At 39.8% G+C, this 14559-nt stretch overlaps 1 protein-coding gene across 5 annotated transcripts; it reads right to left on the reverse strand.

The window, feature by feature from the left end:
- Nucleotides 1-211: 211 nt before the first annotated feature.
- On the reverse strand, nt 212-13407 carry LOC103761261 (SERTA domain-containing protein 2-like). Of its 5 annotated transcripts, XM_018082757.1 has the most exons (4): nt 13204-13407; nt 12904-13002; nt 11779-11897; nt 212-3838 (listed from the first exon to the last, which is right to left on the reverse strand). In XM_018082757.1, the coding sequence occupies exon 4, from the start codon at nt 3832-3834 to the stop codon at nt 2983-2985; it is 852 nt and encodes a 283-aa protein (XP_017938246.1). In that variant the 5' UTR covers nt 3835-3838; nt 11779-11897; nt 12904-13002; nt 13204-13407; the 3' UTR covers nt 212-2982. The 5 variants fall into 5 exon arrangements, with proteins under 5 accessions (XP_017938246.1, XP_029820048.1, XP_008926088.2 ...); XM_029964188.1 differs by having other exon boundaries at nt 12904-13407; XM_008927840.2 differs by lacking the exons at nt 12904-13002; nt 13204-13407 and adding an exon at nt 12788-12896.
- Between the last annotated feature and the right edge of the window lie 1152 nt (nt 13408-14559).

Here is a 14559-nt window from a genome sequence, read left to right on the forward strand (position 1 = left end):
AAACCTCAAGGAGAACCCTGTTACGGTGCCTGTGATTTCCATAGAGGTTTAGAATTTCTGGGGAGAAAGGGCAGGGAGAGGCAAAAAAGACAGAAAACCCTAGAGAAAACGTTAGATTGTTTGACTGGGAGACCAAAGAAAGGGTAGCAAGGTGCAACATTTGTTTTGTTTTTAAAACAGTCAAGTACCAAAGTCTTCAAAATATAAACGGTTAAACTGCAAAACTGTGGCTTTTATTTCCAAACATACAATAAATAGGTCCACCACAACTAGCCTCTAACTTCATTTTACATGGAAGGATTTTAAAATTAGTTTGTGCATATTTAAAAATTAAACTTCCCTTTGCACATAATTCCATACATAACCGAACTGCATTACACACCAGCTCATGGTCTTGGCACTGTGACACAAGCAACCAATTAGAAACAGAGCTTTGTAGCAAGGACTTGAACAAAAATTGCATTTTGAATTGTTGATAAAACATCTACCAACAATTTAATCTTTCTCTGCAGTATACAAAAATCTTTAGTATGTAAATGTTGAAAAGTGAGTTTTCTTCTGTTTCCGTAGGTGCTGCAAGGTAAGTGGATTTATTAAGTGTTCACTATTTGCTACATGACACGATTTTCATACCAAAATATCTTTACTGCATAGTAACACTCCATATTTTTAAATGCAAAAAGAAATTAGATGCAGTCTTTTTATTTTATCCCTCATCACTGAATTTAAAGACTTTTTTAACCACAACTCTGTTTCATCACAGTGCAGAAGGCCCTTAATATTTCAAGGATTTATTCAGTCATATTTTTAATACAAAAGTAAGAGGCTGAGGAAAAGCCAGAGTAGTCTATACACAATGCACAATCTGTGTACATTCTGAAGCTGTACCTCTTCAAGAACTATTTATACACTCTTCAAACAAATCCCTTTATCCAGCAATTCAAAATACTTTAGATCAGAAATTTTATATTAGAATCAATACAATATATGCATATAAATACATTTATACCCTTAGGTTGCTAAACAACCCAGATGGCTGCAAAGGATGTGACCTGAAATGGTTCTCCACTGGCTTGGGATACCAAATTATATCGGCAGCTAACTGTTAACCAAGAGAGTCACAGTAAAAAATGGAGATCTTTGCAAAAGGTAGGTGTGCCACAGCATCAGTTAAGACTAGAAATACCAGGTGACACCCTGGCCCCTTCAGTAGGGCCAGGATTTCAACTTTTGTGAGATGCAACATAGAGGCAACATTTTTTTCCTCTGCCGATGCTCAGTTCGTGGAAAGTCTCAGCAGAACAACAAAAACCCCAAAAATACAAACAAACCAAAGCAAAGCTTTTACAACTGCAAATTTTCAAGACAGGTGCTGCAGCTTTTAAGAACAAAGTAAAAGTTTTATCATTAAAAAAACCAAAGAGAAAAAAAAACAAAACACAAACCAAAAAGTAATGTGCAAGTGTGTAATTCAGAAGACAGTAGCAGGGATGGACATAGACCTCAGTTCAGGCTGAGACACAGCATCCAAACTGTCTCATGGAAAAACAGTTCTCACTGCAAATCTCGTCTTCAGCTAATGAGTGTGTTTATATATCCTTATTCACACACCTGCCACACGTGCCCCTCCTTCCCCAGCACGGTCTGGGGCAGCAGCACGATGGTTCCAAGGCCCAGGTGGCCCCGGGGCCGCATCCCTGTGGTCAGGCCCGGAGCTCTCCCGGACGCAGCTGCACGGCAGGACTGAGTCATCGGCACTGACTCAGCCGCGGGTGTTCCAGGAGCACTCGTGTGTCGCAACAAGTGTTCTCAGCTTTGTTTCTTAAAGGACACAGAAATGGTTGACTCTCTGAGTATCCTCCAAAGGTGCTAGAGGGTTTTTTAAGTTTGAAGCGTTCCTTCCCGCAATGCCAGGTATACAAATGTGTATCTTTTTAAATAATATTGCACATAAAAATCATCTTAAAACATTGTAGTGAAAGCAGGGTTGGAGGACAGTGTTTTCCAAAACAGAATAAAAAGCTACCTGTACATAGTAAGTTTTAATTTAAAGAACGCCAAGATTATTCAAAATCTAAGCACATAATACTGACAGAAAAATGTTAAATTGCACAATCTACATATAAATTACATTTGTAAATACTTAAAAGTTTTTAAACATTGAATACCCTTGATTTCACAAATCAGCTAGGTCACTGTCAAAGGATCAGCTTAATGAGTTAGAAGTACTTTCCCCCAGAAAAAAAAAAAAAGAAACAAAAAGATCTGCAGTCTTAGATGAAGCACTGGAAAGAGTTAAAGCATTTCAGCTCAGAGGTAGTGCTAAACACATCCAACTAGAAGTCCATTATATTTGAACTATGATGAAATAACGTAGTAAAATGTAGAAAGACTATAAAATTTACAAAAATAAATAGTTCTGAATGTTTTAGAAAATGCAAGAGACTTTGTTGGTAAGTATCTTGATCTGCTTTTCTGACCAAAAGAAAGCAAAGTGTGTCTCATTTTTAAAATATACCCATCTCTAGTAATGTGTCTGCAATCCACACGATCTAACTCTGCAACTTGACGGATGCCAACTTGGCATAGACTCTGATATTAAAAATAAAGTGGAGGCTTTGTAAAAGATCATCTCATATGAAATTTGCTTTGCATGTAAATTCTTCTGTCAAATTAAAAATTGCACATAAAAAAGTTTATTGAAAGAGGCATGAGGGGTGATGAGGGTATGTGCCTATTGTTCCACATACACCCTGGAAGGAAAATGATGATTGCACAGTTCTGATAAATAAATATTTCTTTTTTAAAAAAAATCTGCCACTTTTTTGGTTTTTAAGTTTTGGAATTATTTAGAAAATCCTACTACAGACAAATTGTTATGTAGTTTTTGTCTTAAAGAATTCTTTACAACTTTTCCAGTGGCTTTTATCCTGAAACCAAATGAAAGTGGCAGTTAAAAAGTATCTTTGGGTAAAACAAGTATCAGGATCCAACGAGAATTTCCATGATGTGGTCCAGCTCACTGAGATCTGTTCTACATATCTGAATGTTGCTTGCTGAAGAAGAATTACAAGATGGAAAGGTTTTCAATGGTTCTTCTGTAGCAAGAGATGGTGATCTGGGCGGCATTAGTGGAGGGCAACAGAAGTCTGAATCATACATTGAAGTGTCAATATCTTCGAAAATGTCATCTATTGCCAAATCCTTCAAGTAACTAGTTGAATTTGAAATCTCAAAGGAACCAAATACACATTCAGCTCCCTTCAAATCCTGCCTATCATCTTCTAGTTTCAGACCAGTATTCTCTGGAAACTTTGGCTGGTCATCTCCAGAAGGAACCAGACAAGTAGGAGGGCTTATATCTTCTACGAAGTCTAAATCCTTCAGAATAGATGAAATGGCAGATGACATGTCATCATCTGAAACTATCAGCAGGCTGTTTTCAATTGGGTCTTCTACAGACCGCAAGTCGCAACAGTTGGACTCTTGCTGACTAATACCTGAAGGCAACTGAAGAGAAATCCCAGATGACTCCATCCCTGGGTAGCTGTGAGAACTAGGAGTAATGCCAGGGCAGATGTTAACTGGCTGCTGGTTACTCTCCTGTCTCATTTCCTCTTGAATTTGCCGCACGGTGTTGGCGATGAGGACAGAGCGGTGCAAGTTGGGTTCCACCAGCATTTTGTACGTCTGTAACTTGGTGAGGCACATGTTGAGCACCAACTGCCTCTTAAGTGGATATGGCAGACTTCGACTGGAATCAAAGGCACTCGAGAGACCAGCCATGTTCTCCTCATAGTCACTCAGCTTGCGCTTTAGACCTCTCCCCAACATGAACCTGGAAGAGAGAAACTGTGAATTAACCTTGGGCAAGATTATCACCTCTACAGACAATTCTGAAAACCCTGTATTGGTTAACTTAAGACTCTGATGTTATACAACATCAAGAGACAGAACGAAATCCTACTCAGTACTACTTCCATTGAAAAGATGCACTTTCCAGCTATATTGTTTCAGAGCAACTTTTTCTTTTTAAAGTGAAAATATGGAAGAAGTAGAGTAATTCTTTTTTTAAAAAGCTATATACCTCTAAGTTTTGTGTTTAAGGTTTACTTTTAACTCCACTATGAGAATATGAATTTAATTATTTAAAATCTTTAATAGGTGAGCTTTTTGGCCTTCTATCCATTTAACTTATATAGTGTACAAAAATTCATAAATGAGAAACATCTGAATGTCTATGTGAAATAAAACAGATGCTTACACTACGCATCATAACAACTATACAGAATATTTCACCATTTTCATTTTAACATTTGTTCCTAGGTATAGTAGTTAATATTTCAAAGCTGGTTTTCAACACCCATTTTTATGTCATGAAGGTATTTGTGATGTCTTGCTCGGTGTCTCTGAGAACTCTCCATAGAACTAATTTTTCTTCTTTTTCTTTGGTGACTTAAAGTTGTTTGACTATAGTTGAACCACCCAGCAAGACCAATAGCAGGGCCTCCCATGGGATCCTTTTATCCATTCCATAGCTGAGTAGTTTGGCTAAATGGTGTGAGGAATCTGGCTGGGCCACGGAGCTCACAGAGCAACAATCAGCGCTCACGGCTGCTGGTTCACAACCTGCTACTGACTTCACACTAAGGACATTGGGGAGGAGGCTATCGAATGGCATTTTAAAAGTAATTTGCCAATTTTGGCAAACCAAAGAAAAGAAGTAGAATTTACTTGCTTTCAGTCTGCTTTGTGTGCTCTTGCATTGAAATATGGTGGGTCTAGAACATTGTGGTACAAAAACCTGTACACTCACCCCCCCCAAAATACAGGCAATCCAAACAAATATCTGCTTGTGTACTTTGCAATTACCATTCCAAATCTAAAGTGTTTCATTAGGGACAACAAGCACTGTGCAATGACTTGTATAGAACACAGAAAAAGACGTATACTGTGCACAGGAAACACCGGTAAAATCTTGGTTACACACAATGCTGACACCTCACTGCCAAACAATTAAAAAAAATTAAGCAATCATAAATTAGACACCCAGTGGCAGATTAAGGGCAGATCCTTCATACACAATGATCCAGACCCCGCATGCTGCCGAGGGCCTCCCAACTTCCTTTTCATGTGAGCACTGGCTACTGCCAGCAACAGCTCAGCTGATGGCCGCAGCTGCCAGCTGCTAGCCTGTTGCTAGACTTTTGGGGACAAGGAGAAGGCAGCAGGATAAAGCCTCCTTTACTTTCAGGATTTCTCCAGGAAGCACTGCAGGGCTCCGTGGCTGCATCCATCTGCCTCGACAAGGCTGTTGGAGAACTCAGCTCCTCCGGAGGAACAGAAAAGCAAGCAAGCAGTGCCTCCTCCTCAGTAAGCCACAAGAGAAATCAGACAGCTGCCACAGGAGTTTAGGTTTGAGACTTCTAAATTGTACACTTTTTTTTTTTAAGGGACGTACCTGGATGAAATTCAACTTTTCCTGAGAATGCATTTCTATTTAACAGGGAGTAGTTTGGCCTATTTTAAGTTCACTAACACCGACACTCTTGAAACAAAAACAACAACAGCAAAACCTCACCTTTAATTACTCGTAATTTTACCAGTGCTGTGCTTTTAGACTTTGGAAGTCTGGTTTTTTTCTGAAGTTTTCTGCTAAACTGCCACAGCACCAGCTGAATGTCTTTAAAAACCAGAAGGTGTCTGGACGTGGTGTGCCTGTTCACCCAGGTCATCTTCCCACACTGATCACGTATCGCTCCCTCATTCCAGCACCCCATTTAGAGCAGACAGAACCAGCCAGTACTAAGCACTCCATGACAAACGAAATCAGAAGAAATCTGGATATAAAGTTCAGGCACGAAATATAATAACAAAGTATTCTGGGGAAGCAGTGTGTGTGTCAGGCATCCTCAAACTACTGACAACACTGTCAGTAACTGATAATTTTTGACACAGTCTATGGAAAATCACAATTATGCAGGACAAGTAAACTGTTGCTAAATATGCCAACCTTCATCATGAAAGAATCAGTGCCTGCAAATCACAGAAAACTCACAATAAAATTGTTAACTCTCCATTTTAAGTAGCATTTAAATGTTGGGCACCATCTAAAGCACTACCTCATAACATTACTATAAGATGGCTATTTATTCACTAAGTACCATTGTTCACATACACTGCATACTAGGTGGTTTTATTTTTTTTTCCTCTCCATTAATTAAAGCAAACCAAAATTCACACTCATAAGGGAATGAAATTACAACCATATAGGAAACAGTAATTCTGATATTTCATACATTCAGAATGCTTGGATTTGATAATTTACTGCTTTTAATATTTTTAAAAATATATATTTACGCTTTGTTAGACACACAGGACATATTATTCTTATCTATTTGAATTATACAAATAATGTTAATTTCTTACATCTCAAAAACGTGCTAGTATTTAAATTCTGCAAGCAAGCTTAAAGAGCAAGCAAACTAGCATATGCAATGATGTATAATTTCACAAAAACAACTTAAAATGACATGTTTGACTTTTCAATTCAAACAGTAGCCTAGTTAGATTAAATACTTCATGCTCATATAGGCAGACACCCTTCTTTTCATTGCTCAAATTTCCTTCATAAAATTTGTCCCAGAACATTCTAGAAATATGTAACAATGCTTGAGTTTGACAGCACTCGACTAGAAAAATGAAGTGCAAGAAACATAATTTGCTCCAACTTCAGAAAAAGTACTTAACATACTCCCCACTCTCTAGATGTCAAAGATGTTTTTTTTTTAAAATACACAAACATGACACTACCTTATGTATAAAATTTCTGTCTGTTTAACATGATTTTTTCCTAATTGCAAGGATCCCTAACTCTCCCTCCAGGAGCTAAATGACTTCAAAGGCTGCACAAAAATTTGGAAAAGGCTAATAAAAACCAGAGTACTATTGGTACAGCGGATTTAAAAATGACTAGTGCCATCGTTGCTACAGGAGACATTAAATTTCAGTTCTTGTCAAACACACTCAGCTGCTGACCTACAAAAGACACAAAGCCCCTTTGTTACCAGCTAATCTACATTTTATCAGGCCTTTTGCTTTACTTTCTAACACAAGGATTTCTGACAGGGTCAGATCCTTAACAAACTACTCCGTATTTTTTAAGCAGCTTGTCCTTTTCTAGCACTGTGTAGACATCACATCCCAAACCCAAAACTCACGCTCTCAAATGCTCTCTTTGACAGCATTACTTTGCAACAGAAGATGCTGATCACATTATTTAGTTATGCAATGCTCACCCCACTTCAATTTTGGGCAGTAAGGAGAGCAAACACACACAACCCTACCCTGCCATGCCCAGAGCACGAGCGGCTGCTGCACAGTGTCAGCCCTTCCATCAGCTGACACAACAGCACAGCCAGTTCACAGGAGCACAATCTGGGCACACCAAAGTACAAAGAGTCTCTAGAAACTGCACTCTTCCTTACTCCAGCCCAATTCCTGGAACCTACTCTGATTTCAAAAGAAAAAATGGATCAAGTAACAGGATTTTGGAATGTGCCAATCTGATAACTCTGTAATTTGTAAGTAAATAAACTGAACAAAAATTAAAAGTTTATGCCAACTTCAAATGGCATACATTGCTGTTCAATTATAAAAGCAGCAAACTGCAAGTCACCCTTTTCTTGAAGCCTGAAAAAGTTCCACAACCAAATTTTCTTTTGAGTTCAGATTATCTATTTTAGAATCTTTTGTCGTGAAAAAAAACAGGAACAATTCGGAACAACACATCTCAATAACTTTTTTTCTGAAATTTTCTCATCTTCTCTGATTATAGTAATGCAAACTGAGCCACAGGCCATTTATGGCAGAATGCTTTTTTAATTAAAATTACCTTGCAGACACAGAGAAAAGGAAGCGGAGTGAACTCAATATTTAGGAGTACCACACTGTCTATTCACATCACTGAACTACAATGGAGTCTGCACGTAGAAATTCTGCCCCTGACAGCATATTCCTCAGTTTCTTCCAGTCCTCCATGGAGGACATTTCATAGAAACTCCTCCCTGCTAAGATGGGAAGAAGCATCCATGCACTGTAATCCTACACCACACCGGGGTTTGAAAAAACTTGGGAGGGAAGAGGCACGTCCCTGGTTGGCAAATCCACACAGAATACCAAACAAACAGGCCTGGCCAGGGTGCAGCTTCTCAGAAGAAACATTCCAGGCTACCAAGAAAAATTCACATTGCGACGTGCCGTGGACAATACAGGGCTCGTGCCACCATTTCAGCTCCATCTGTCACAGGGTCTGATAGCACAGCACAGCTGCCACTGGCACGTGGTTGGGAAGTACAGCTGGAAACAGTCTCGAGGAATAATGAAACGTGAAAACCTTCAATTACTTCTATCTGAACAAACTACTACTTAAAAACTTCTTTGGAAGATGAGGAAGAACTGAAGAGCAAGTTAAACAGTGCTTAGAACCCAGAACCTCACACAGCTTAAATTTTCAGCAGAGAAAAGCTTCAAAAATAATGAGTATATCAAACATGACTGCCATGGTCAGTATTGTGTGAACATGAACTTTTCATGCACAAAACAAGCACTGTAGTCAACTACAGAGGAGTTATTACTGTACCATTAAATAATATGTTCAAATAGCAAGATCTTCAATAAAGTACCTGGCCTTCACCACACAGATAAAAATAATTTAATTGATAGTGGTCCCTTCTGGCTTTTCTTTTTAGAACATTACTAAATTCAGACTTGCTTGACCCTTTCCATGCACCAACACTGTTTCATTTTTCAGCCCAAGACTGTCTCAAAGTGAAATATTACTTTTTCTTGTGGGACAGAAATACCAGCTCTGCAGAGATGTAAGAACCTCATGAGTGAAAGCTGCCTGTCCAGTTTTTAGTAATGCAACTTACGTATTAAAATCAAAATTAGAGACTCCTTGCTACTGTAATTTGGTCAATTCCCTTTCAAAGTCTCCTTTGTCTCATAACTGTAGAAGCCATGTAACAGTAAACCCAGGCAGAAGTGTCTCTGGATTGTAGACCTGTGTTAGTGGCTGACCCAGGCTGGCTGATAACCTGACGTCCTGCTCTCCCCTCTCTTCCATGGACACATCTCACAAGCACACATCTATCTGCAGGAAGTGCAAAGGAAGACAAACATCCCAACAGTTACAGTTACTTCCCAGAATTATTTGATGTATGCTGCATACTGTTTTTAATGATAACCCTTCCCCTACCTGACACACAGCTTAGGCAACGCAACTTCGTGAATAATTTTAATTAAGTGGCGGACTGGCTGTTGACTCGTATACCATATTTATCCACGTATATCCACGAATATCCAGCTGCACAAGAAAATGGGAAGGCTGAAGGTACAGTGAACAGACAGAGCACAAATCCCTTCCTCCCATCCGGACTTAGCACTGATCACTTGAACATGACTTACGTAACACAGTAAGCTGTCAGACCACACAGAACAGTGCATCTGATCTGGTGTCCTCAGCAAGTGCTGGAGGTCCCCACAACATCACATCTTGGCTGCCAGCAAAAATTCAGAGGAGGTGAGGGAAGGAGGATTTAAACACCTTAGAAAACACCCAAACTAAAAAGTAATTTGGACCTGGAGATAACTTTCAAACATATAAAAATGTATTCAAGTCCACTGCCTCCCCACCCCCCTCAGCCCTGCCCCAGTTTAGCCAGGATGAGTAACTGTTGGAGAAGGCACAAGTGACTAAAAGTGTGCATACAGGGAGGAGTGCAGTCCTACCAGCTTACTCCCATACCAAAACTCCTATGCAACAACTTCTTCACAGGAGTTAGAAATTACCAGAAAATAGCTGCTCAAAGAGAGGAGAATTAATGTCAACTTCTTGATCAACAAATCCTGACCTATAATACACCCGTGCCTGTTACCAGCAAAGCAACTGAAACACAGAACCAAGATATGCTACTGTTCAGACTTAAGAAATCCCAACAAAACCAATATACAAACCCAAAACCAACCAAACACACACCAACCCTGAAAACAAAACAGAAAAACTCCCACACCTAAGGATTTTCCCCACATTTTGAAAATAAGAGTAGGCTGAATAACATTCATTAAGTATAGGAAAGGAATGAGAAGAAGATCGAGTTTAGCACAGAATTAATTTATAATTCATAACGTTCCCAGTGTCACTATTTGTGGAAGTAGAGAATAAACCTGTATCATACACAACTATTTTAGGAGCTGAAATGAGGTTTATGAAGCACTTTGGAGTAAGTTTTACCTTGATTTCAAAGTTGGTTTGAAACCCCCAATCTGTTTGAAACCACACAATCTGTTTGTTATGTCTAATGGGATCTGGAAAATTCCTGCACTTAAGGACATCTTCCTAAGTTCCTTACTCCCATTTTATTACATAAAGCACTGGTAAGAGCTTTGCTTTACAAACTGTGGCAACTAAGTTTCAGAGTACAGAAGTTTCCTCTGGAGAAGGAACTCCTCTGTTAGGATGTGTACTTTCCACGCTAAAACGAGTGGATCCAGGCTGTTTGCAACAGCAGATGAACCATATTCTCAGCAGCTGATATCTAACACTGGAGGCTGAGAGAGAGCTGCTGAGGGAGTACCAGTGTTGCGTAGAGAAACTTCCATCCTTAAAAGAAAACAAACTAAATCACTGTCACTCTTCCCTGTCACTTGTGCATCTCGTTCCACATCTACAAATAAAGGTCACAGGTGTACATTTGTGTGTTTAGCAGACTTTTTTTTCCCAGAGATTCTGGGTGGATTTATTTTTTTTAGAGGAAGAAGAGCCTGGAATCATTTAAACTAAGGAGCAATAGTCGTTGGCAAAAGTTAATACGTGATCAAGACTTACCAAACCTAGAATCTCCCACAGCAAAACTAAACTGTAATTAAGTGAGAACATAAAGGAATCACAAAGGAAGCAACGAGAACTGAATCACCACCATTCCACCAAAGCATCCCACTGGAAAGGCAAAGGATCATTAGAACTGCAAGTGTGATGACAAACCTCTTCAACTGCTCTAGTCAACTGAACAGTTCTCAACCTCTTTTGTTTACAGTAATTCTTTACTTCAAATACAGAGATACTGGATGCATTCACCTATGTAATACTGACATATATTTTAGGGTTACAGTGATCTAAAAGATCAAGGAAGTCAAACCTTATTAACTATAAAAATTGGCATCCCCATACTATACCAGAAAAAATGGACAATTAACAGTAAAAGCAACCAAGAAAAAAAGGCTCTTTTCCTGATAGAGGACCATGCCTTTACTCTAGCTGTCTGTATGGGGTATTTAGGTACATAATTTTCAGACATCACTTTGAACTTTCTCTCGTAACACACAACTTTACATCAGCATCCAAAGTGCTGCCTTCTCACAAGACACGATCGTAACACAATTTTAGCAGTTGAACAGTGGATCTCACTGAGACATTGAGGCCTTAGTTAACAAATTTCCAAGAAAAATGTGATCTTATGGCAATATGCTTTGCTAAATTATAATAATTCCTCATTATAATGGAAAAAGAAAAAAGCAGTAATGCAAATTCAGAACACTCAAACCAGAGAGCTTATATGATTCACTAAGTCTAAGCACTTCACTTTATATTCTATACCCTTTTTTTAAAAGATGTTTTTCAGTTTACCATTCTAACCCACAAACAACATCTGCAGCCAATTATCAGAACGTGCTCTATGCACATAAGATACAATTTCATAAAAACACACAAGTAGTTACCCTCAGAAAACGGAAAGGAGTCCAGGCAGGAAGATTCTGGATTTTGCATAAAGTGTGGTCATCCAAGAGTCTTGAACTACCCAAGAGGCCAAGCCATCCACCGAGGTAGGATGATGTGACTTTAGAGGAAAAAGAAAACAAAACCAGAGCGTTTCATTACTGTTGTGGTGGTTTTATTTTTTTAAACAAGAAGCATTGAGCACACAATTCAATACAACTTTTTAAATGATTTGTGCTAAATCCTATTAAAACAGATAGACGTGAACAAGAAAAACTGAAGTTCATGAATACACTGAAATAAGAGGAACCTAAGAGTTTCACCTATAAACACATGAAATGTGGAAATTATCTTTCATAAATGAGTACTACAGAATGCTGATCCTCTACGTGTTAGGCTTTAGGATAAAAGCTTGCACTGATACTTCTTCAGGTTACTGAACACCAATTTACATTTGCAATCATCTCCAGACTCAGATAATCAGGAGATAATACCATGCACTGTGAAGAACTACATTTCAGAATTACCCCCTAACACTTACAGGCTGCAAAAGCAGTTAGATTTTTATTAAATTCCCTAACTTTCCTCATTTTCAGCATAAACAAAACCAGTATGAGAAGATGGCTGGCAAGGTATCCTATGATTGCATCTAATATTCAGTATGGCAAAATTTCCATCAAAACCCTGATAAAGCAACATCTGCAGTTTGGCTAGAGACCACATGGATTAAATCATGGATTAGCTCAAGGCGTTGGAAATTCTGGGAAATGTGAAAGGGCTGAAGTGACAGCAAACTATGGACTAGGCTAGGAGATGTGGAGGGAATCGCATGATCCATGCTCTTGGGGTCTCACCTCCACCTAAAGAATTAAACAGTTACTAATTCCAAGAATTAAAGCCCTTACATAGGCTAACAGCCTAGAGCCAGGATTGGACCTAACATGCCTGTTTGTGCACAACACACACACAGACACCTGACCCCCTCTACAGCAAACCACTTCACAGACGTACCACAAGAGCAAGGATCAGTACTATCCAGGTCAACACAGTCCTTCACGATCGAAAATCAAGAGTTCATACATTATTTCACAAATCTGAGAATAATACATAGTGAAAGGCAGTCTTACATTGAGACAGATGGGCAAGTAAACGCCTACAGTTCATCTTACATAGCAACTCATAGCCTGATGCTACCAAAGGGCTCCTCCGCTTACAGAACCTCGGAACTGTAAAGATGCAGTAAAACAGCAGTAAAATGCCGGTGACCTAAGAAAGCCAAATCTAACCCACAGCAACAAACACATTAACATCTCCCTCCTCCTCCTCCTCCTCCTCCTAGAAGCTGACTTCTTTCCCATTATAAAGAAATCCATGCTATTTGTAAATTAAAAAAGCCCCGAACAAAGAGACAAATGAAGATTCATAACCTATTTGCTCTGAAACAGCAGGACATCAGAAGGTCACTATTGAGGTTCATTAAAGTGCACTTGTTAGGTCACAGGGAGAGGTGTGCAGTCACTGCATTTTCTATACACTGAATATAAAAGAACATGTTTTAGAATGTGAAGTCATTTAGCATTAAAGAATCCTAAAAAAGCTAATAAACAAATTAAAATGTTGAAAAGTTTCAGACTTTAGCACCTTAGCTAAGAAAAAAAAAAAAAAGGCCTGAAGCAGTACTGTTCGTTGGATTTTAGAAGTCCAATCTTTTGCTAGAAGGAGCTAAAGTCAAGAAGTTATCAAATTTAATTCCTTTATTATATACTTAAAGGACTCCTGCAACAGTAACTGTTGAGGTTATGACTTCTTCCCTGTATGATTTCAGACTGGGATGAGTGTCAGGAAGAAGTACAGAGGTAAGGTTATTAGGTTTAGTTTTTCCAATCTGTTAGGCAAAAAAGAACAACTATAGAAGACACACAGTAGCTGTAAATCACTATGAATTATAACTCTAGTAGATTAATTTTTTTCCCTGTCTTCCCTTCCTAGTACCTGTTTAGGGGTCACTTTAGAATTTTGAGATTATACCGTTCATTTCAATGTTAATGGTATTTTTCACATTGCAGTCACATGCCTGAACTACAGAATTTTAGCCACATCAAAAATAAAGCAGAAAATTACCTACGTTTTTGGAAACGAGCTGTTCCAACATAGTTTGAAAAATTCCAGGCCTAACTAGCGCAGAAATTATTAACTGCATCTACTAGCGAGATTAATCTACAAAACGCATAAAGGAGACCGAGCTTATTCCCCCCCAGTCCTATCCACCTGCTCGCAGCCCGGACTGACACACGTTTTACTGAGCCAAACAAAAAACCTGCTATTAAAAAACGTAACTGCAGCAGACACACAAGTCGCAACTACCGAGCGGCAGCGATCGGGGGTGCCGGGATGGACACGCCGGGGATCCAGGGGAAAGCCCTTTCCTGCCGCCCTCCCGCGGGCTCCTGCCACCATTTGGCCTTTGTGGAAGGAGCGTCGGTGCTTCCTGCGGCCGCCCGTCCTCCCCCCCTCCCGCCCCTCCCGCGGCCGTGGCAGCGGTAACAGAAACAACCTTGGCTTCCAGCTGCGAAAAGTTACACTCCTCCCCTCTCTCTCCCGCCGCACAGACCCCGGCCGGCTAATTTATAACTTGCGCGAACAATCCCACCGCCGCCCGCGCTGGGAAGCTCCCCCGCCCCGGCGCAGGTCCCCCGGCCGCAGTGCCCGCACCGCGGTCCCCCCCCTTGCCCTCCTCGCCCAGCGCGGCTCCCCGGGGCCCGACACCCTCCACCTGTCCCCGC

The sequence above is a fragment of the Manacus vitellinus genome, unplaced genomic scaffold (assembly GCF_001715985.3).
Source record: "Manacus vitellinus isolate BGI_N305 unplaced genomic scaffold, ASM171598v3 scaffold_6_pilon, whole genome shotgun sequence".
Lineage (NCBI taxonomy): Eukaryota > Metazoa > Chordata > Aves > Passeriformes > Pipridae > Manacus > Manacus vitellinus.

Excerpts from the sequence above, each read along its gene's own strand:
- LOC103761261 (XM_018082759.1), bottom strand. The coding sequence starts at position 11,827 with ATGCAAAATCCAGAATCTTCCTGCCTGGACTCCTTTCCGTTTTCTGAG. Across the intron at positions 3,839-11,768 it reads TTTTCTGAGGGTAACTACTT|GTTCATGTTGGGGAGAGGTC; the intron begins GTGTGTTTTTAT and ends TCTCTCTTCCAG.